The sequence below is a fragment of the Enhydra lutris genome, unplaced genomic scaffold (assembly GCF_002288905.1).
Source record: "Enhydra lutris kenyoni isolate GAN:26980312 unplaced genomic scaffold, ASM228890v2 scaffoldscaffold10, whole genome shotgun sequence".
NCBI lineage: Eukaryota > Metazoa > Chordata > Mammalia > Carnivora > Mustelidae > Enhydra > Enhydra lutris.
In genome coordinates, this window is record NW_019154094.1 from 42,493,745 (window position 1) to 42,515,799 (window position 22,055).

General features: G+C 41.4%; 1 protein-coding gene across 5 annotated transcripts in view; it reads right to left on the reverse strand.

Annotated features, from left to right (window-relative positions):
• Positions 1 to 20,979, reverse strand: part of LOC111144150 (TAM41 mitochondrial translocator assembly and maintenance homolog) — a 50,479-nt gene extending 29,500 nt beyond the window's left edge. For 3 of the 5 annotated variants that reach the window (XM_022498316.1, XM_022498320.1, XM_022498317.1), the window contains exons 1-4: positions 20,554 to 20,979; positions 17,616 to 17,798; positions 15,132 to 15,224; positions 6,438 to 6,588 (exon numbers count right to left, since the gene is read on the reverse strand). In XM_022498316.1, the coding sequence (XP_022354024.1) occupies positions 6,438 to 6,588; positions 15,132 to 15,224; positions 17,616 to 17,798; positions 20,554 to 20,688 (562 nt within the window). In that variant the 5' untranslated portion in view covers positions 20,689 to 20,979. The remainder of the gene's footprint in view (positions 1 to 6,437; positions 6,589 to 15,131; positions 15,225 to 17,615; positions 17,799 to 20,553) is intronic. The other 2 variants (XM_022498318.1, XM_022498321.1) reach the window with 2 other exon arrangements.
• Between the last annotated feature and the right edge of the window lie 1,076 nt (positions 20,980 to 22,055).

Below are 22,055 nucleotides of genomic sequence, written 5' to 3' on the forward strand. Positions count from 1 at the left end.
ATTAGGTATTATTGACGATTAATATCCCTCTTGAGTACTCAGAAATTAACCAGTGACTGAGTACAGAGGTCCATCTGAGGCTTCAGCAAAAGCTCAAGCTTGCCAAGCATAGAGAAATATGCTTCCAAATTACTCAAACAGTCTATCTCTAATACTCAAGTAATCCAATGACACCACTTGCAAGGTTTCAGATGGTTCGACTCTCGTGCAATAAATCTTAATAGCTCTCCAGAGAAAAAGTTTCTTTACTGGCTTTTACTAGGATCCAGAAATGAGGATGTTTGCTCACACTTCAGAGGGCTGGCACCCAATTTTAATTTTTTTTCTCCAAGAATCACTCAACTGGCAACTTCCTCGTTTTGTCTTATTCCTAGAAGTAGCTGAGCTTGTGTTCAGACAATCTGGCATTGAAAGAAACCCATTCTCTCTCTTACACAAGAGTGCTTGAAGGTGTTTTTCACTCCGCAAGGACAGGAAAGGACCAAACGAATCCACCTGATCTAAGTGGATTCTAATGCCTGCTAATTTTTGTCAACATGTAACAAGTTTTGTAATTCTTTTAACTAACAACAAAATTCCGTTTTGGAAAACACATCCCAAGAAGTTAGTGACCCCCTCTCCCCCATTCCCCTACCAAAGGAATCTCTCCAAAGTGATTCACAGCAGTGGCATTGATAAAACAATGGTAAGTGGAGCCAACCTGCGTGTCCATCTATCACTGAATGAGCAAATAATGGTGTCTCAACCTAAGAAAAAACTGTGTGGCCAGGAATACTATGTGAACAGTAATAAATAATGATAGCAATAATTTTCTAAGCACCAACTATCAAAGAGGTATGATGTTAGGGACTTTTTTCTATATTATCTCACTGAAATAACAGGACAGTTATTCTGTTTTACAGATAAGACAATGGGCTCCAGGGGCGCCTGGGTGGTTCAGTGGGTTGGGCCTCTGCCTTCGGCTCGGGTCATGATCTCAGGGTCCTGGGATCGAGCCCCGCATCGGGCTCTCTGCTCAGCGATGAGCCTGCTTCCTCCTCTCTCTCTGCCTGCCTCTCTGCCTGCTTGTGATCTCTCTCTCTGTCAAATAAATAAATAAAATCTTAAAAAAAAAAAAAAGAAAGAAAATGGGCTCCAAAAGGTTCAAGCACTTCTACAAAGCCAGTATTCAAACTAAGGTCTGACAGTGGTCTTTCCCTTTCTTTTCTTACATTTTATTACATCAAGTGGCTGTGTGAGTCCAAACACGTATGTAAAATGACAGTGACAACACTTACTGAGCCTTTACCAAGAGCCAGCCACTGTGTTAAGCACTTTACATGTATGATTGCATTTAATCTATATAAAACCCTTCTTTAGAGATGAAGAAAAACTGAATCACAAGAAGCTAAGAAACTTGCCTGAAGATAAAAAATTAAAAGTGCAGCCAGGTTTTGAACCCAGACCTCTGACTCTAGAGCCCCAGCTTTTAAACACTTCCCTAATTCTGCCTTCCATGAGTCGAATGTTTTAAAAAAAAAAAAAAAAAAAAAAGCAGCAAGGTACAAAATAAGATACTTAATTTTAGAAGTTAAAGGTTGAATGTCAATTCTTCTCCTAAGAATTTGTGCACTTTGCTGAGATGCTACTCTAATTCAGGCCTCATCACCACTCACCCTATCAATAGCCAACAAAGATGGACAGCGTGCTGTGCCACTTTGTGCCACAGCACTGTTCCAGAGGCCGAGGACGTGAGGCTGGTTGGACATGGGCACAGTCCTAACTAGACCCCTCTCTGCCTAGACAGCTCTCATGTGGGCTCTCCTCGTGGGTCCTTATCCATTGGTGCTCAGTTCAAATGTCACCTCCCACTGAAGCCTTCCCTAGTTATAAGCCACATTGGCTTTCCTCCCCTATTCTAGCACTGCCATGAGTTTGCTGTCTGACTTTTCAACTGGAATGAAAGCCCCAAAATGTCAGGGATGATGCCCGCCTGATTTACTTCCTTCATCCACAGAGGTTAGAGAGTGCTTGGCATAGGAGACTCTTGTCCTTATTTGCTCAATGAGTAAGGCCTTTCCCTGTTTTTAGTCTCTCTCCCTCCTGCACAGTGCTGGCAAAATGATCTTTCTACAGCAACCAATCTCATGCCATCTCACAATGTCTGGAACCTCCTGTGGCTCCCAGGTGTGTACGGGGTATCAAATTCCAGTCTCATTTGACTTTGTATTCAATGCCTTGTCTTGCCTGGCTGGGGCCTAACCTCTTCTCCAAAATACCTGAGAAGCAGTGAAGTTAAATGGTGAAGAGCATGGCCTACAATTCCAGCTCCACCACCCACGAACCTACCAAAAGATCTGGGCCTCCGTTTTTTCATCTTAAAACAGGGCAATAAATGAGCATGCAAATCGAAAGAAGACTGCAAGGATTAAAATAGTTATTAGATCAGAAGTATTGAGAGTTGTTCCTGGCACATAACAATAAGTGCTATTTTCTCCTGTTATGAGGCATGGACTTCAGTCACATCAATCTATTCCTTCTTCCCTAAATAAGCCGTGTTCTTTCACACTCCCTGCCTTTTCTATATGTGTTGTTTTTTAAGTCTATCACTGACTCACTATGACTACATGTTTATTAATGTGAAGTTCTTTAGAGCAGAAATTATAGCTTTAATTCTTCATGAGGTATGGGACGCTGATTCATTTGATAAATGTTAAACTAGGATCATTATGTAAAATTAGTCATTTTAATAGTTTGTACTTACATGAGAAAGGTCAAGGTGACCCTTTAAAGCTCATTTGGTTTTCCTTTTCTGTTTACTTAAATGCTGACTTCTAAGAATAACCGAAGGATTAGAAAGCTTTCTCCTCCCCAATTCTGCAGGCTCTCACCTTCCACCTACTCCTTTCTCACCATCATTTACAACAATAATGTCATCAATACCGACCCCCCAGGCTAGTCAAAGTGATCCTTAAATACTACATAAAATGTAAGGAGTTATTATTACTACTAGTAATACAGAGAGATCTTGCCTCTGCTAGTAACTACTGGCAGGAGCTTGTCCAATAACATGGAGAGATGCTGTTTCCTGTTTCCCTATCCTTACCCCATTCCAGGGAGAAATGCTGACCTATGCAGGTTAGGAGCAACATGGAAAATAAATGTCAAAGTTGTAAATAAAAATGAAACTGGTGAGTTAATTTGTAGTTTGGAATATTCTGGGGGCTTGGGAGGTTTGCCGACAGGATAGAATCCAATTAGTTCAAGGATATTGGGTTCTCAGAAATCAAGGAGGAAAAGCTTGCTTTTCAACACATGGCCCGGGGCAGGTCTCACACCTATGAAAGGTATCTACCTGTAGGGCCTAGATCCTTCCCCATCCTCACTATTCTACTCTAATTTCATTATTTTATGGAGTAGGTAACCATAAATTATACAGTGTCCTGGCTTGGAGTATCATATACTGTTGTCTTGGTGGAAAAATATGTTCCTAGTTCTAAACAACTGGCCGATAGACTGCTTTTTGGAAAATGTCTCATTTATAAACTGCGGACTGCATAGGTTTGGAATCAGTTCCCTCTGGAGAGGATGTGCCAAGTATTGTATCCTAAGTTTTGCAGTAAAAAGAAGCCAACTTCAGCGAAATGAGTAATGTGGGATCCTTGGCCAAATTCTCAGATCCAAATCTGGGTTAAGCAATAAATAATATAATGGCAAGGGAGCAAGAGGAGACAAGATGAGAAATGGGAGAAACTAGAAGCCGAGAAAGCCGGAATCAGGCGCACCAAGGTTAGGACCTGCCCCTTAGGAAGCAGCTCTCCCCTTCTGCCCTTCTCCCATCAGCTCAGGGTGGGCTCCCTGCCACTACTAGATCTGGGCTCAGACATCACCACTTTAGAGGGCCCTCCCTGCCTATCCAAGGTAAAGGTGACCCTCCTCAGGATTTTTCTTCTCTTTATTGCACTTGGTGCTCTCTAAAATGGCCTTTCTGCTTCTTTACTATCTGCCTCTGCCTAAGGGAACACGAACTCCATGAGGAGTCTTACTCATGTCAGGCTCACCAGTGTATACCCAGGGCCTAGCACAGTGTGTGGCACATGGAAGGGACACAGGAAATATTTGAACAAACAGGGTTGTGGCGTGAGAATTCAATGATGGAATCAATGATCGATTTATCTATTTATCTATCCCCCTGCCACCTACTGATTTTAATCTTTCTACTTACCCTCCTCCCCACCTACTATGTCTGGTATAGCACTGCTACACACTAGTCCTTCATAAAAATTATAAAAGAAGCAAAACAGACAATGATACTGTTATGAGTCAGCAAGAACTCACTGAACACTCTGTACTTGTCTCACAGTATAGGAGAAACCAGGAATATAAAACACGGCCCTTTCAGGAGGCAAAGCAGAATCAGCTGAAGACTGATAGCAGCTTGCATGCTAACTTGAAATTTGCTAATACATAAAGGCAGTTATGCCATTCAAGACACTTCGAGTCAATGTTCAGAATTTATAGGAACTCCTGGTATCCACCTGACACTACGCTGATGTTGATCACAGGGGAGGAAATGAAGGCATGGCAATGGTGTGGGCAAAGGAGAAATCGGCTCCGCATCATTCTTCCACAAAGTTAAACCCTTTATAAAAGGTTTTGGGCCCATCTTTTTTCACAAGGGAACAAGGGGAGTGATCACTCTTTCAGGGTGACCCCCTTTTCCCACACGTTGCACAAAGACCCATTTATTCCGGTACCCAGCCACAGCAGCCTCTGCCCCTCCGTTTCCTGTTGAAAGGCGGGGATGCTGCCATGTGGAGCTGACCAAGTGACCAAGACCAAGGGCATGTCACTTCCCTTCTCTCCAGTGTTACAACTGCAGCTGTAGTTCCGTTAGCTGCATTTTGGGGGAAAAACTCGAGAACAAGGCCTTCACGGTCTCTTTCAGCATTATAGTTTCATAAAATCTTATCTGTACAGGGATTCAGAAAATGAGTAAACTGCTTTTGAAATGTTTTCAGCATAGAGTTCTTTGACTCACACTTAAAAGTTGGGAAAGAAGATATTTATTTAAGACAGTGGTTTCAAACTTTTTAAAGTAACGGACTACTTTTTTTGTAAATAAAATTTTACATGGATCCTTAATACATTAAACAGGAAGGGTAGCTTCCCTCTGGTTGCAGCTAGGGTGAGAGGCCCCGGGCTATATCCTCTCAGCTTTCCCTTCTCCTTTTGAAGGGGCCCCTGACATCTCTGAGGAACACACTTGTCTAAGAAGAAAGGTAAAGGAACTTAAGATTTAGATAAATAAACCAATGAATGGGGAAGATGGGAAAGCTTTTTCTTAATGGTTAAGGAGTGGTGGAGTTAGAAAGTCCCCACTTGTAACCATCATAGTAAAGACTGGTTGGAGCATGAATCTTCAAGAAATGCTCGATCTAGGACGGAAAGTTTGATAAGAAGCAGGAGATTTGCGTGATCTTCAAATGTCTCCTCTTGGATTGCTTAGAAGAGAAAAAACTCTGCTTATTAGGGCACAAACATCACTGGTCTAAGACTTCAAAATGTGAATGTCATATAAGACAAAGGAAGGCTAAGGAAGTGTTCCTGATTAAAAGATAGAAGAGAGAGGGCATTTTAATAAATACGATCCTTGACTGGACTGTGTACTTGAGGGGGAAAGAACATCACTGCAACATATGAACTATGGATCATCAATCTGATAAAAGTGCTGTATCAGTGTGAAATCTCCTGAATTTGGTAACTGTGCTGTGGTTATAGAAGAGAATGTCCTTGTTCTTGGGAAACATATATTGGAACTATTTGGCCTGAAGGGAACAGGATATGTGTGAGCTACTCTCTAATAGTTCAGAAAAAAAGACATGATATAGTATTTACAGGTACAGAGAGGGCAGTGGTTTTCTGAGTGGGATCGCTGCAAGACCATCAGCTTCACCCACTTGCTAGAAATACAAATTCTTCGCTTCCACCCCAGACCTGCTAAAGCAGTTGTGTGGGGGTGCACCCAGTACCTCTAGGGCATTTGGATGCACACTTGAGTTAGAAAACCATTGGGACAAAGAGTGATAACACAAATACGAGGAAACACTAAAATTGGCAAAGGGCAGTGGAGGGCACATGGGAGTTCTTTGTTTATTACTGAAACTTTACAGTCAGTTTGGAATTGTTTCCAAATGAAAATGAATAGTAACAACTGTAAGACTACCCTGGGGTGATTTACATATAGAGGTGGAGAGGAAGAGCCCTTGGAGGCAAGGAGGCAAATCCTGGGGTTCTGGCAGCCCACTCCCCCTCCCCCCCATAGGAGGTGGTGGGATTGGGGGTGGGGGTGCAGGCCTGCAGCTCCAGCAGGGAGTGAGAAGCAGGATGTCTGTATGCATAGTCTTCAAACAATGCATCTCCTTCCTGCAGAAAACATGAGCACCAAGTCTACTAACCTGAGTAAGAGAGTCCAGCAATCTCTATAAAGAGGTCTTCTTCAGAAAAGCTTTCAGGGAGCATGAGGAAAGCTGTGGTCACAGCACTCTTCAGATTTTTATCAAGGGCTGACCTAAGAGCAACATTCTCATTCATTGCTATGATTTTAACCTGCAAAAAAGCAGAACATTTAGAAGAAAAATGTCAAAGTGGACTACTGCTCAAGCTATGGGTTCACGCATGCACTGAAACTATCCCAAACCCTTTGCGCTGAAGATCTTGAAATATTATGCCAGTAGACATGAAATAATTATTCTAATAAGAAATCCCAGAGGCTTGTGTTCTTTGCCAGAATCAAAGATATCATGATGCAGGAATGAAAGCAAACTAAATATTTCTCTTAAATGAGGAAATTCTCCACAGGTTTTGAAAAAGAAGTCAGTATAAATGAAATAAACATCCTTCGGGAAATTTTGTATTTTTAAATTTTATAATTTCATTGTTATTTACTTAATTTTGTGGTAAACAAAGGCATTTTACTTCTTTATTTAAAACTCACCTCTATTCTTATCCATATATAATCTAAGAACTTCATGTTTTATTTTGAACTGATTTTGAACCTGACTAAGGGAAAAAGGAAAGAAAATTAGCTAGAGTAGAAACAGCATGCGTTTGGGGGTAGGTATGGGCTCAGGTCTAGGTATTTACTAGCTCGTGAATTTGACCAAATTACTTAACCTCTCTGAACTTAAGTCCTCATCTATAAAATGGTGATAAATGTGCATCAAAGAATTGTTGCAAAGATTGAATGAAATAATAAATGTAAAGTACCTAATGTACTAGTGAATGCCTTGATCAATAAAAAGGATTTTTCTCCTGTATACACAGTGGAAGGTGCTGTCTTTGACTTTCCTCAAATCCATTAAAATACAAATTGTTCTGGTCTGCTCTGAGATTGTTTTGAAGATGGCACTGTAGTTAGGAAAGTGTTCAAGACCCAGCTCCATCTCTTACTAGCTCTATGACTATGGCCATAATTCCTTATCAGTAAAATGGGGTTAATAACAGAACGAAATTGATAAGGTTGTTGGTTAGATTAAATGAGATACTGCATACGACCCTCAACTGAAGTGAGCTTCCTTCTCTATCTTTGGGCACAATACAAGAATTTCCCTGAGCCAGAGCTTCTCACCTTTAGCAAGCACCAACAATCACTTGGGAGAGCTTATTAAAATGCATATTATTAGGTTCATTCCCCAGTATTTCTGATTCAGGAGGCCTGAGACAGGCCTGAAAATGTATATTTCTGACAAGTTCTCAGAAGGTCAAGGAACCTTCACATTTTGAGAACCACTGCTCGCAGGTATATATTTAGAAGTAGAAATGCCACATGGCTCTTCAGAGTGCTTGTGCCAATTTATACTTCCCGTATAATCTTTTTAAACCATCAGGCTGCTTCTAACTGATTGTCTATAAACAAGGGAAGAGTCTGCAAGTTCCTAATAAGGACCCTCACCTATCTGAAATGTATCTACCTTCTGTAAACCATTTAGTGCTGTCACCAAATCTTCCCCAATTCTAGAAAATGGGCTTAAGTTGCCTTTCATCTGTCAAATAAAGATGATTTCTGAGAAAAATTAAGATGGCATTAAAAGACACAGACTATCAGAAACGAAATTAAAATTTTATTAGACTGCAAGGAGAAAAGATGATGTATGTCTCAAAGTAATTTCTTCTTTTCATTGTCAAAACGGTATTATAAAGCAACAATTTTATTAACTTAAGAACCTAACTTCTATCTTTTACCTTTTGTCCCTACTTTTTTCCTAAGGGAATATTTATAATAACCAAACCTCTCCATGGAAGGTAAGACACCTTATTCAATACTCCCAACTCCTCCCTTGTAATTACAGCACTTAATAGCCCTTAATTAAGCCTTTCAGCACTTGGGTGAGTTTAGCATTATTGCAATCATCTGCAGAAAGGAAAACGAAGGTGCAGTCCAGTAGCATGACTTGCCCAATATTGCATAATGAGTTGATGGCAAAAAGCAGGGTAACACCCTTATACTTGGCAGATCCAGTTCTAAATTTTTTAAATTATTTTCAAGCATTCAGTTAGGGATCTGTTCTGGTTAACTTTTGTTGTTGTTGTTCTGGTTAACGTCTTATCTGGAAAGTTGATTAAAAGAAATGTTAAGTTCCTATATAACTCCTACGTTCATTCCTTGAATAACTTTCCCAAACTTTGTATCCCATAAAGAATCAGGTCTAGGAGGGCAACCTCCTCATTTTACTAATGGGGAAACTGAGGCCCAGAGGGTTAAAAGATCTTCCCTTGAGAAGTAGTGGCACACCAAAAGAGGACCTAGGTCCCTGATTTATCCAGAGCTTTTTCTAAAACCCTGCGAAGCCTGTTTATTCCCATATTCCTGTTCTTCATCCTCATTCACCAGGTCCTGCTCAATAATTCTTCATCCTCTCTCTTTTTGGTGGCTTTTACAGAAACTCAATGAAAACAGAAGTTATTCCGAGATGCTAACAAATCAGGGTAAGTTTGGGGAAATTTTCCTATTGAAAGCAATACACTTGCTCTCCAAGAAAGTCACTCTACTTAGTGAAAAAAAAAACAGTCTGTTTGCTAAGTAAGGTTAAGAGAATAAAAATAAAAGCATCCTTACTCAAAGGAAAAATGTCAATTCAGAAGACTCTGCTACTGTGCTGATCTGGCTCTCCAGTGTAAGGCGACCTAGGCACTTGTCTCAGCAGCACTATTACTGTGGTTCAGAGTCAGTCAAGCCAGTGAACTCCTGGGACACTGCCAGAGAGGCCTGGGAAAAAAAGAAAAGTCCTCCCAATTGTGAATAGCTGTTTGTGTCTTACTGGGAATGCCCCGACCTGAACTGCATAGATAGCATTAACATTACTGCCAAGGGGAAAATCGTTACTGGAGAGAGGAAGGAGTAAAGCTCGAAGGGACTTTCAAAAGCTCAACTTGAGAGATTTGTGAGTACCTTTCAAGATAGAAAAGAGTCACATGCGGTGGTTTTCTCTATAATACAGTCACAGGAAGACAATCCTTGAATTGCAATCAGTAAAGTCATAGTCACAAAGAACACGGCCCTACCTAGTGTTCACTCAACTAGTAACCAAATGACACTTCCCACAGAAGTTTTCCATTCCAAATGGCCAGAAACAATAATTTTTCTAAATGGTCACTGCTTGAGGACCAAGAAGAAACCCTGAACATTCGAGCTGAATGAAACCTTATCATCTATCTGTTGGACTATGGATTCTTCCAGGACCAGCAATGTAGTGTTATTTTTTTGATTCCTTTAGCACCCACAGAGGAGAAACTTAGTCGTCTCTTGAATAAGTAAATTAATGGCTCAAATTTTGCATTTCAAAGGCTAGGGGCACAAACATTTGCTCACAGCTGGGCAGAGCCAAGACCAGTAAGTCAGGTTTTCCAACTCTCTTTCGGGGATCTTTAATACCACTGGGATTTTTCTAGCCACAAAAAGTAAATCACTGAAGTTACAATATGGTAATAATTGCGAAACGCTGAATATACTAAAAACCGCTGTACACTTTAAATGGTTGAATTGTATGGTATGTGAATTATAGCTCAATAATTTATGTTATAAAATATCTGTATTACTAGCAAAAAAAAGAGAAAAAATACTGCAATGAATACATTAAATTAAAATTCTCACAAGATGGGAGTGGGAGGTAGACAAACCATAAGTGACTCTTTTTTTTTTTTAAAGATTTTATTTATTTATTTGACAGACAGAGAGAGATCACAAGTAGGCAGAGAGGCAGGCAGAGAGAGAGGAGGAAGCAGGCTCCCTGCTGAGCAGAGAGCCCGATGTGGGGCTCGATCCCAGGACCCTGGGATCATGACCTGAGCCGAAGGCAGAGGCTTTAACCCACTGAGCCACCCAGGCACCCCCATAAGTGACTCTTAATTTCACAAAACAAACTGAGGGTTGCTGGGGGGAGGGGGGTTGGGAGGGGGGGGGGGGGTTATGGACATTGGGGAGGGTATGTGCTATGGTGAGTGCTGTGAAGTGTGTAAACCTGGCGATTCACAGACCTGTACCCCTGGGGATAAAAATATATTATATGTTTATTAAAAAAAATAAATAAAATTCTCTTAACTAGGTAGCAAAATGTTATGACATATCAATGAAAATGCTTTAAAAATTCAAACCAAATTATCTATATGCTAAAAACATGAAATACAAAAATCCAGACTTAGGTTAAATAAATTAAAGAAATGGCTATTAATATTTCTTGAGAGTTCTTTTGACTTAAAAAAGAGCTGACCACAAGATTCTATTAAATACTTTAAATTTCATTGCTCTTTCCTTGAAAAATGACTTGGTAAGTGACTCAGAAACTTAAAGCTACACTAGAAATAAAAGTGACTTACCTAACCTCAGTTATGAGGTAAATTAATGGTAAAGTATGATAGAAATTTAATTTACACTGAATTTTTTTTCCAGAAATGTCCATCTTTTCAAGCAAGGTATTCCTTTATATTTTTAAAATATTATTAATAAATTTCATTTTTTAAAAAGATTATTTATTTATTTGACCGACAGAGATCACAAGTAGGCAGAGAGGCTGGCAGAGAGAGAGAGAGGAGGAAGCAGGCTCCCCACTGAGCAGAGAGCCTCATGCAGGGCTCCATCCCAGGACCCCGGGATCATGACCTGAGCGGAAGGCAGATGCTTTAACTCACTGAGCCACCCGGGTGCCCCAAATAAACTTTATTTTTTAAAACAGTTTTAGAGTCATAGCAAAACTGACCAAAAAATACAGAGTTCCATCCACCCTCTGTGTATTCCTTTTAAAGACCTGAAGTGAGAAATTTTGTTCTATTTGCAATATGGAAGATAATTTTAAAGGTTTAGACAATATAATTTAAAACACCTCCTTCTTTTAAAACACATAAAAACAGAATTTGTGTACTCATTTCACAATTCTAAGACCTCCACTTTTTTTTGGGGGGGGGGGTCCACAAGGCTACCACGAACCCTTTCTATTCATGAGATTTGTTCACGTTTGATTACTATTTGCTGCCACCTAGCGGTAAAAAAAATCATTGGTTTAAAGATCGTTACCACTGACCATTCTCTGGTTAGCAGTGATTTCCATGGACAGGGAAGGAAAATGCTAATGGGTGAAAGAGTTAATTCACCCATTCACAATTTTTTTTTTTAAGAGATTTTATTTATTTATTTGTCAGAGAGAGAGAGAGAGAGAGCAAGCACAGGCAGAAAGAGTGGCAGGCAAAGACAGAGAGAGAAGCAGGCTCCCTGCCGAGCAAGGAGCCTGGTATGGGACTGATCCCAGGACGCTGGGATCATGACCTGAGCCGAAGGCAGCCGCTTAACCAACTGAGCCACCCAGGCGTCCCTATTCACAATTTTTTATTTTATTTTTTACCATGTGCTATGCTCAACACTTTCAAATGAGTCTTAATATAGCCTAATTTTCTTCAGTTATTAGTTTAATATTAAGCCTGAAAGGCAGTCATTGTCCTCAATAACATTTTCTTTTTCAAGTTAGCTGAGAAATGCAGTTTTGATCAAGATAAGTATAGCAACTACTACTTGTCTTGAGTTGCTGTTTTTATTTTATCAGGATATGTGACATTTAGATAAAATCTGAGGTCATTTCCGGTGCTAAATTCTGAGACTTTATGGCATTTCATTTTCTAAAACTTATCTTAAAAAAAATTGAAATATTCCAAGTACAAAGCATAGTACAAAGAACAGTAGAACATTTTCACATTCAATATCTCATTTTATCTCAAAATAACTCTGAGATAAGGCAAGGACAAAGAGAAAGGAATGATCATTTTCTAAGTATCTATTAAGTGCCAGCCATTTTAGATCGAGGCATTTCTCAAATGCCTTTTAAGGTTGATGTTGTCAAACTAATCCACAGAGGAGGATATCCCAAGGCTCAGGGAAATTTAGTCACTGGTACAGGGTCACATAGCTGGGGTTTGTCATAGCTGGGACCCAAACCCTAGATCTCATTCTAAAACACCCGTGTTCTTTCCAGCATTATCATTCTGCTTCCACTTGTCAACACCTTTGTGAAGGCAAGTACTTTATTGTTACTCCATTCTACAGATAAATTACCCGAGGTTCAAAAAGATAGGAACAAGTTTCCCAAGTTCACATAAACAGCTAACAAGTGGCAGGAATGAATAAGACCTAAAGGTTCTAATTCTGTTTTCATTAGTCTTTCCATTAGGCTACATATTTTATAAATTTATTTTATTTTTAAATCTCTTTCATGTTTTTAAGTAATCTCTAATTACATCATGGGGCTTGAACTCACAACCCGAGATCTACAGTTGCATGCTCCACCAACTGAGCCAGCCAGGTGCTCCCATGTTTTATAAACTAAAAAAAGAAAAAAGAAAAAAAATTTGGGAAGAAAATATCTACAAATTTTCAATTATATCTATTCATTAAATTATTTTACTAATTATCCAGCTTTACTAGATTATCTTTACTAATTATCCAGCTTAGAAATGAGAAATTCATCTATGTATATGAAATTAATTCAGTAAGCCTATTGTTTCTGAAGTTTAAAAAAAATGTTTTACTGGGGTACCTGAGTGGCTCAGTCAATTGGGTGGCCAAACTCTTGATTTTGGCTCAGGTCATGATCTCAGGGTCCTAGGATAAAGCCTCTGAAGTCAAGCTCTGCACTCCACAGGAAGTCTGCTCCAGAATTCTCTTTCCCTCTGCCTCTCTTCTCGCTTGTGTGCACATGCACACACACTTTTTCTCTCTCAAATAAATCTTAAAAAAAATGTTTTTACTAAAGTAAAAATTACACAGTGAAATGCACCAATCTAAAGGGTACAGCCTGACAAATTATTATATATGAACATACCTATATACCTATTGTCCTGATCAAGTGTTTCTGGATCTTTTAATGAGCTATACCATTAAATTCTAAGATCAGAAGCAAGGTAAGAGAATTGTGTCCACTCATGTATATCAATGGAGATTTGGGTGGGGGGAGGGGCAGAGGAGAGGAAGGAGAATCTTTTTTTTTTTTTTTAAAGATTTTATTCATTTATTTGACAGACAGAGGTCACAAGTAGGCAGAGAAGCAGGCAGAGAGAGAGGAGGAAGCAGGCTCCCCGCTGAGCAGAGAGCCTGATGCGGGGCTCGATCCCAGGACCGTGGGATCATGACCTGAGCCGAAGGCAGAGCCACCCAGGCGCCCCTCTTTTTTTTTTTTTTTTTAAGATTTTATTTATTTATTTGACAGAGAGACACAGAGAGAAGGAACACAGCAGGGGGAATGGGAGAAGGAGAAACAGGCTTCCCGCTGAGCGGGGAGCCCAATGCTGGGCTCAATGCCAGGACCCCAGGATCATGACCCAAGCCAAATGCAGACAGACAGCGAACCAACCCATGCGCCCCAGGGTCAGGGAATCTTAAGCAGGATCCACACCCAGCACAGAGACCAAAGCAGGGCTCAAACTCATGACCCTGAGATAATAACCTGAGCTGAAATCAAGAATTGGATGCTTAACCGACTGAGCCACCCACATGCCACTCAATAGAGATTTTTATGACACAACCAAGTGAGCTAAGGTTGTATAAATCTCTAATTTTTTGCTAAAACTGACAAAAAGAGGAGCAGCAGAATCACTCTTATGGGAGACATTTGAGAACAAACCATGTACCTTGTTTTGGGGCCTGAGACCCTCTAACAGCACAAAGAAAATTGTTCCTTGCTGTGAGATTAGCAACTATTACTATTCTGCATAGTTCTTAAACTATGAAAACACTCCTTCATAGAAAATAGGCTATATATCTGCAAAAAGAATACAATGTCAAAAGTTCAAGTCCTTTGGGAAGACTGGGTGGCTCAGCCGGTTGGGCTATCCTCTTGATTTCACCTTGGGTCATGATCTCACAGTTAGTTGTTTGATAGAGTCTGGAGTCCGACTCTGTGCTCAGAAGGGAGTCTGCTAGAGATTCTCTCTCTCCCTCTCCCTCTGCTCCTCCCACTATGTGTAAGCTCTCTCTCTAATAAATACATCTTAAAAAAAAAAAAAAGTTCAAATCCTTTCCACTGTTTTCCTGTTTTGTTTCTACTAAAACCCAGGGGAATCTTACCCCCCACAGCCTCCTCTGGTGGCAACCCAAATGAAGGAAGGACTTTAAAACAGGATCTCACCATGGGCCTGAGGAGGGTAAGAAAGGGGATCAGAATCTACTCCCTTCTGAAATACTACCTGACTCATTCATTTACTCAAAAAATGTTTGCTGGATGCTTACTATGTCCCAGGCACTGTCCTAGGCACTGCTGGGATCAGTGGACAAACAGTGCCTCGTGGCACTTACATTCTGGAATGGTGATTTGGGTCATGCTGACAGAGGTTCCACTGAGGCACTGGGCACATCTCCTGCCATCCTTCTGAGCCCAAATGGACGGATTCTGAGCCTCATTCAGACAACTGGGGTATCTTTAGAGAGAAGGCAGGAGTAGTGTGGATAATATCTGGCTATTGTTTGGCACTAAATTCTATATGGAGTAAAAGGAGTCTGAAATTCATTTCTGTTTTGGAGTTCCATCTCATTGTAATCACACAGATCAAAGCAAGGTCAGGCTCAGAGAGGAGAGACATCCCTGACTATGGCAGCCAATAAGACACTTGCTCACCGGTTTTTGGAGTCGTCCAGCAACATACAAGTTATTCCAGTTGAGAAGATCTTCAATCAAACTGTTAGTGCTAATGACCCCGTATTTGATAAGCTAGAAAAGAAAAGATATGGGCATGAAAGAGAGTAAAATACCACACTGTTGCTTTTGCAAATGCAAAATATAAGAAAAAAAATTCTGACCAGAGTAGCACTTTGATTTCCAAAACCACTTAAAATCTCTGCCTTGTGAAAACACACATCTCCACCAGAATCTTTCACAAAGGATTAGTTTCCAAGACTCATCTGTCCCCTGTCTCCTCAGGGATGTGAGGTGAAGCAATCACTATCTTCACTCAGGCTCTTGTGATGATAAAGGCACAATGGCTCTCCATGGCTATCTAGCACATACTGGTCCTCACCGAATTGGAAATAAAAACTGGGTTTGCACCACAGACAGTGTGAGAAGCAAAGATATGGTTCATGTTTCTCATTTCAGAAATAAGAGACCTAATAAATGGTGTGCCCAAGGAGGCACCATTAATAGCTGAGTAAAAACTAGGTTCCCGAGTGCCAGTCTGGGCTTCCAGTGTTCATCACAGAGTACAAGAAATTTTCTTTACGTAGAAGTTTTCACCAACATCCTTTACATGGTGAATTTCTCTTTTACTATTAAGTATTTCAAACACTTATAATTACAAAGCCACATCTAAAAATTAAACCTCTTTATCAGAGCTAAACACATGGAATTATGGCCAAGCTCATTTCAAAAGCAATGTGTACAAACCCTGAATGTAGTTGTTCCAGGTTACAAAATCCCATTTGCTTCAACAAATAACTTCAGGCTCACTTTGCTAAACTTCAGTATTCAAACAGCCTTCTCAGGCTACAAATATCTAAAAAGTAGCTTAAGAATTTTAATTAAAAAGTACAGTCCCTTTGGCATGTAATTATGCCCCAACATTTGGCTACTGGAGCTTATAATATTGTTGAAACCACTAATTAGAGATAGGCTCAGCATAATACTAATTATGGAGAAAGAACAAAGTTACATGTTTGGCATGACTAAAGTAGATGTGGAACACTGCACTGAGCCACTATCTTCCCTCCAGTCTGGCCACAGCAGAAAGCCCTTCTTAATGCAGGCACAGAACAACTGGGTAGTAATGGAAACACCGCTGACCTGGAAGTCAGGGGCCTCTCACATTATAACGAGTTGCATGACCTTATAGAAGTCATGTCCACTCTCTGAACCCTCATTTCCTCAACTGCAAAATTCAGGTTGGAGCAGGATTAGACCCCAATCAGAAAAGTAAACAGAGGGCCTAAAGGCTATACAGACATCACCAATCAATCATAGTACTCATTTCTGCCAAGTTCAGACAGGTCTTCAAAATCCTTAAGTCAGTACTCCAACCTCCTGCCCTTCAAAGCCTGGTCCATTGACAGGTAGTATCAGCATCATGTGGGAGCTTGTCAAAATACCTAAAATCTCAAGCACCATTCCAGACCGCCTTAATCACTATCTGCATTTCAAAGAGATCCTCATGTGATTCATCAGCACATCAAAGTAAGATTGCTCAAAGCCACCAGCAGCACAGAGCAGAACTGGCAGAGCTGATGGAACCTGTATATCACCAGTAGCCGGCTTATCTCTAGGGGGTATATGACTTAGTCCCCCCTTGGTCCTCTTAGGCTGCAGTCCTGCCTAGTTCTTGGCAGCTCTCTTAGAGATTGGGCCCCTTCATGTGAAAGTTTGGCAGGGTTCCTGCCATCAGACAATCCTGTGCTGGATCTGTGCTGTTTAGCTACTCTCCAACAGGGACATGGGTGCCTCCTCAAATTCTACCCACTTGCTGGCACCAAAAGGTTCCTATTGCACAGCATCACATGCTCTTGACTACCTGTGATACCCTCATCCTGAGTGGGCCTGAGTATTTGTCCCACTAACCAAAGCAGTGGTTCTCAAAGTGTGTTTTCCAGACCAGCAGCAGCAGCGGCATCATTTGGAAGCTGTCAGAAATGTAAACCCTTGTTACTAAGGGAGTAAGTCTTGAAAGTTCTCCTTACCAGAAAAAAACCAAACCAAACCAAACCAAACCTGTGTGTGGTGATGAATGTTAACTAAACTTATTGTGGTAGTAATCATCTTGCAATACAGACATACATCGAATCATTACATTGTATACCCAAAATTAATGCAATGTTCTACAATTATATCTTACTTAGAAAAAAATTCCTCAAACATCACCCCCGATCTACAGAATCAGAAACTCTGGCGGGGAGCCTAGCAATCAGTGTGCCCAAGAGGCCCTCTAGGAGATCTGATGCTCACTCAAATTTGAGAAGCATTGGCCAAAGGCAGTAATTAACAGTCTCTCTCAACCACCTTTATCCAGCAGGAATGTGAACACTTCCTGACTGTAAGAACATACATATTTAGCTGGTATTGTAATATTTAATTTAATAACCACCCAAGTTAAGACAAACGTCCAAAGTCACTTACCCTACCATCACACATGATCAATGGATTATAGTAGACTCCAGCGCCATAGTTATTCTGGATAGTGGTGATAATCTTGGGTCCCAAAACTTTTAGGAAAGAGTAATGGTTCCAATTTTTTTTCAGGTTCTTTGAATGCCATGTGACAGGGTCATCTACTGTGAAAACAAAGTCTAGCATGGCATTCTGGGAATGAAGAAAAGAGATTTTAGTTTTAATTCCTCGAAAGGCACCTAGATAGAGTGGAAAGCTCTAAAATTCTATGCCATTATGATTAATAAATAAAAGACTGGAGGCTGTCATCAGAAATCTAAGCAAGTCTCTGGAACCAGTCTGAGCTTGTTTTCATCAACATGCATAGTGAGGGCAAAGCTTGCTCCACATGTCTGGTCCTGCCAGCACTCTTCCAAGTACTTTATATGTATCATAGTTCAGTGTATCCTCAAAACAATCCTACAAGGTAGGTACTGATATTATACCAATTTTATAGGAAAGGAGACCAAGGCACAGAGTTAAGTTCCAGGCCTATGGACACAAAGCTAACGAGTGGCAGACACAGTCTGGTTCCAAATTCTGAGTGCTGAAGCTTATGCCACACATGGCCTTTCATCTAAATGTAGCTACATGTGTTCCACTTTTCTTCCAGATCAAGTAACACAGGATGGATAAGCTCTGAGAAGCATTATGTAATGGAAAATAAGTTATTTTAACTCTTACCCATTCACCAACCACTCACTGAGCACCTACGAGGAGCTCTGATAGATCCTGGGGTAGAGGTAAAGAGAGTCTACTGGGGAGAATAGACAAATTATCACTAAATGAACTTGATAGAGGAATGCAAAATGTACTAATTTTACTCAAAATGGGGTCAGAACAGAAATAAGAAACTTTGCTATGAAATTACATTCTTCAAGACTCTGATAAATCTGAGTCTTGAAGAAGGTACAAGAGTTAAGCAGGCTTGGTGGAAGTATAAGTATGGGGAAGGGAAGGGAGTCTTGTTAAAGGAAAGCACTTATGCATATGAGAACTAGGCATGTTCTGGACGTTGCATTTACTTTGATATGCTGGAAAAGAACACAAGCAAGGGAGACCAGAGGGGGGCTGGGTTGCCATGCTAAAAAAATCTTTCTGCAGAAGAGCTCACTGAAGGGAAGGATGACTAAAGGTGGGAAACAACACAGGGGGCTAACTGCAAAACTCTGGGTGAGAAGTGAAGACATTAAGTAAGGCACTGAGGGTAGGGATGATGGGAGAGAGACTTTGTGTTGCAATCTATAAGGCTTGTTATCTTGTAGGGAATGAGGGTGAAGGAAAGGGAAGAAAGGGCCTTTTCTTGGAGGAAATTCCAGGCCTAATCAAAGGAAAATCTCCATTGAAAAATGAAGTGGCTATTGAATCAGGAGGCTAAGGCCTGCTCTAAGTGTCTCAAAAACCACAAACCACTGGTGAAACTTAAGATTTGGGGTGGACATGTTTTTTTTAAAAAATGTGTAATCAGGAGCACCTGGGTAGCTCAGTGGGTTAAAGCCTCTGCCTTCGGCTCAGGTCATGATTCCAGGGTCCTGGGATTGAGACCCCGCATCGGGCTCTCTGCTCTGCAGGGAGCCTGCTTCCTCCTCTCTCTGCCTGCCTCTCTGCCTGCTTGTGATCTTTGTCTGTCAAATAAATAAAATCTTTAAAAAAAATGTGTAATTATGTTAATGTATGTTAGAAAAAACAACTAGCCTACAATAATCTATAATTTCTTATATACCTACAATCTATAAATTTTCATATGTTGTCAACTTAAAGCAAAGCATTACTTAAATACTGTATAGTTGGGAAAACAGAAATTCAAGCAACTGTATAGATGGCCTTACCAGTAAGTGAACAGGCAAACCTTAACCTAAAAACAGATTACAGTCAGGTGTCCAAATCAAGGAGGACCCATTGCAATCATTTCCTTAGTTTGTGTGACAATGAATTGTTAGGCGGGGCATTAACCACAGCAAATAAAAATCCAGTTCACCAGAAAACATCTCTATTTAGATTCTTGCTCTTTTTATGTTGATTTAGCAAAAGCTTTAAAGCCTGAGTGGAGAAAGTCAGTAACAGCCTCATTTAAAGGAAAATATTTGCTTGCTACTCCACTTCTATCTGTCTTGAATCTTGCTTCCACCTTGGAAGCAAACTTCCCCCCCCTATCGACAGAAGAAAGTCTGCAATCATAAGGAAAACTGTATCCTCACTGCTATTGCACTCAGGCAACTTTGAAAAGTAACAACTCCTAGTCCTAAATAGACTCTTGTTAAGTCCTGAGCGTGCACAAATATACTGGTCATCCACTAACTTGTCTGCGTAAATATACTGGTCATCCACTAACTTGCCTGCGTAAATATACTGGTCATCCACTAACTTTTGCTGGTAACTTCACTGCATCTGCCCTGGCCCTACAACCACCTGCCATCATCTCGTACTTTCTCCCACAGCTATAGATGAGACTCATATTTGGCTACTCATTAGACTCACCAGGTAAGTTTTTTTTTTTTTAAATTCCCGAAGCCCAGGTCTTCTCCCAGTCCAAGTAAATCAGAATCTCCACAAGTGGAACCCAGGCATCAGCATTTTAAAGTTCTCAGAAAACCCCAATGTTCAGCCAAGGCTAAGGACACTAACAGGCAAATTATTTCCTGTCTTCCATCTTGCCTCTCCATCAGCTTTGCCCTCCGCATAATTGCATCTCCTGTTCTAGACCGAAGTGAGCTCCTACTTAGCCTTCAAAACTCAGCTCATGATGTCATACCAGGTACACTTTCCTACGGTTCGTATTTTGCTGGTGGATACGGGAAGTGCGCAGAGTAGAGGGGCAGCTCTAGGGCTCTGGAGGGATCCAGGGCAAAAAGGACCTCGTGAGAACAGGCCGATTCCCAGCGTGGTGCCTGCCCCGGGGCCAGCTCACCTTCTGGTCTGAACTGGGCCCCACCTGGCGGTACACCCCGGAGCCGTAGGCGAAAGCCAGGCTCAGCTCCTCGGGGAAGTGAGACAGGATCTTGCGGAAGGCCACCCCCGAGCTCTGCAGGGCCTGCAGCGCCATTGGGCCGAGGATCAGAGACAGAGACACTTCGCGGAGCAGGAAGGGCAGAGGACAGCGGGCCGGGGAACCGATACTGGGGCAGCTGGTTCAGGGTGGGGAGATGGAAGTTGGGGGACGCCCCGGACAGCAGAAGGCTGCAGCCACGGGTGGGAAATGAAGGGACCGGTGAGAACTCGGGCCAAAAGCCACACCCCGCCGAAGCCTGAGGAACCGCACGGGTCCACGCCGGAGCAGGGGGCACTCTTGCGGGCGGAGAGGCCAATCCTCACCACGCCTCTCGCGTGCACACGCGCTTCAAAGGCGCAAGAGAAGACGCTCCTCCGCGGGTGGGGACGCGAGGGCTTTGCGGAGACCCCTCGCGGTCGGAGGAGCGCTCTGCAGGCTGGCTGCCTCGACCCGTGACTTGGAGACTTGGGTGCAGAGAGTGTCAGCTAATTGAACTGCTTTTGAGGCTTAAGAATCCGTTTTTGGTGCTCGCTTCGGCAGCACATGTACTAAAATTGGAAGAATCCGTTTTTGTTCTCGACTCAAACACATTTCAGTGAATGGCTGTAAAGTCATGCATCTGTATGGCAGAAATTTTTTTATAAGGTGGAATTCACAAAACTAACATAAAATTGTGCACTTTATGTGCACTTCAGTGGCATTTAGTGCATTCACAATGTAATACAACCATCATCTCCAAGCAGCTCCAAAATCGAAGATTTTGAAGGTTTAGAAAAGCACACATAAAATTAAAATCATGCCAAATTCCACCATCCAGAAATTATCACTATTTAAATTTGGCTGTGATTTTTTCCCCCCCACAAAAGCCCTTTTCAAATCCAATGATGGACATGAAAGTGTTCCATGAATGATAAAGGACTGCACCAATATTCTCTGATATTTGTATTTAATTCTAAGGGTAGAGAAGAGTCTTTGCCTCTTTGCCTGAGGAGCCGTGCTCCTCACAGCAGGAGCAACATATCAAATGCAATTTCTGGAGGAAACAGGCCCCACGAGAGAGCTCACCTGTTTAGGTATAACTAGAGAAACTTGTTCAAAATCACAGGATGTACTTTAACTTCCAGGACAGAGACTTTTCAGATACTCTTTTCTTCTTCCTTGGTGTACACTGCCTTTCAAAAAACAGAAATAGTGGGGCGCCTGGGTGACTCTGGATTTCAGCTCAGGTCATGATCTCAGGGGCTTGAGATGGAAATCCCTGTTGGTTCTGCACTGGGCATGGAGCCTGCTTCAGATTCTCTCTCTCCCTCTGCCCCCCTTTCTCCTTCCCTCACCAAAGTAAATAAATAAGTAAGCAAAAAGCAGAAGTAGCAATGGCCAAATCTGGGCAATGTTGATGCCCTTCACATGCAGTTTTCCTT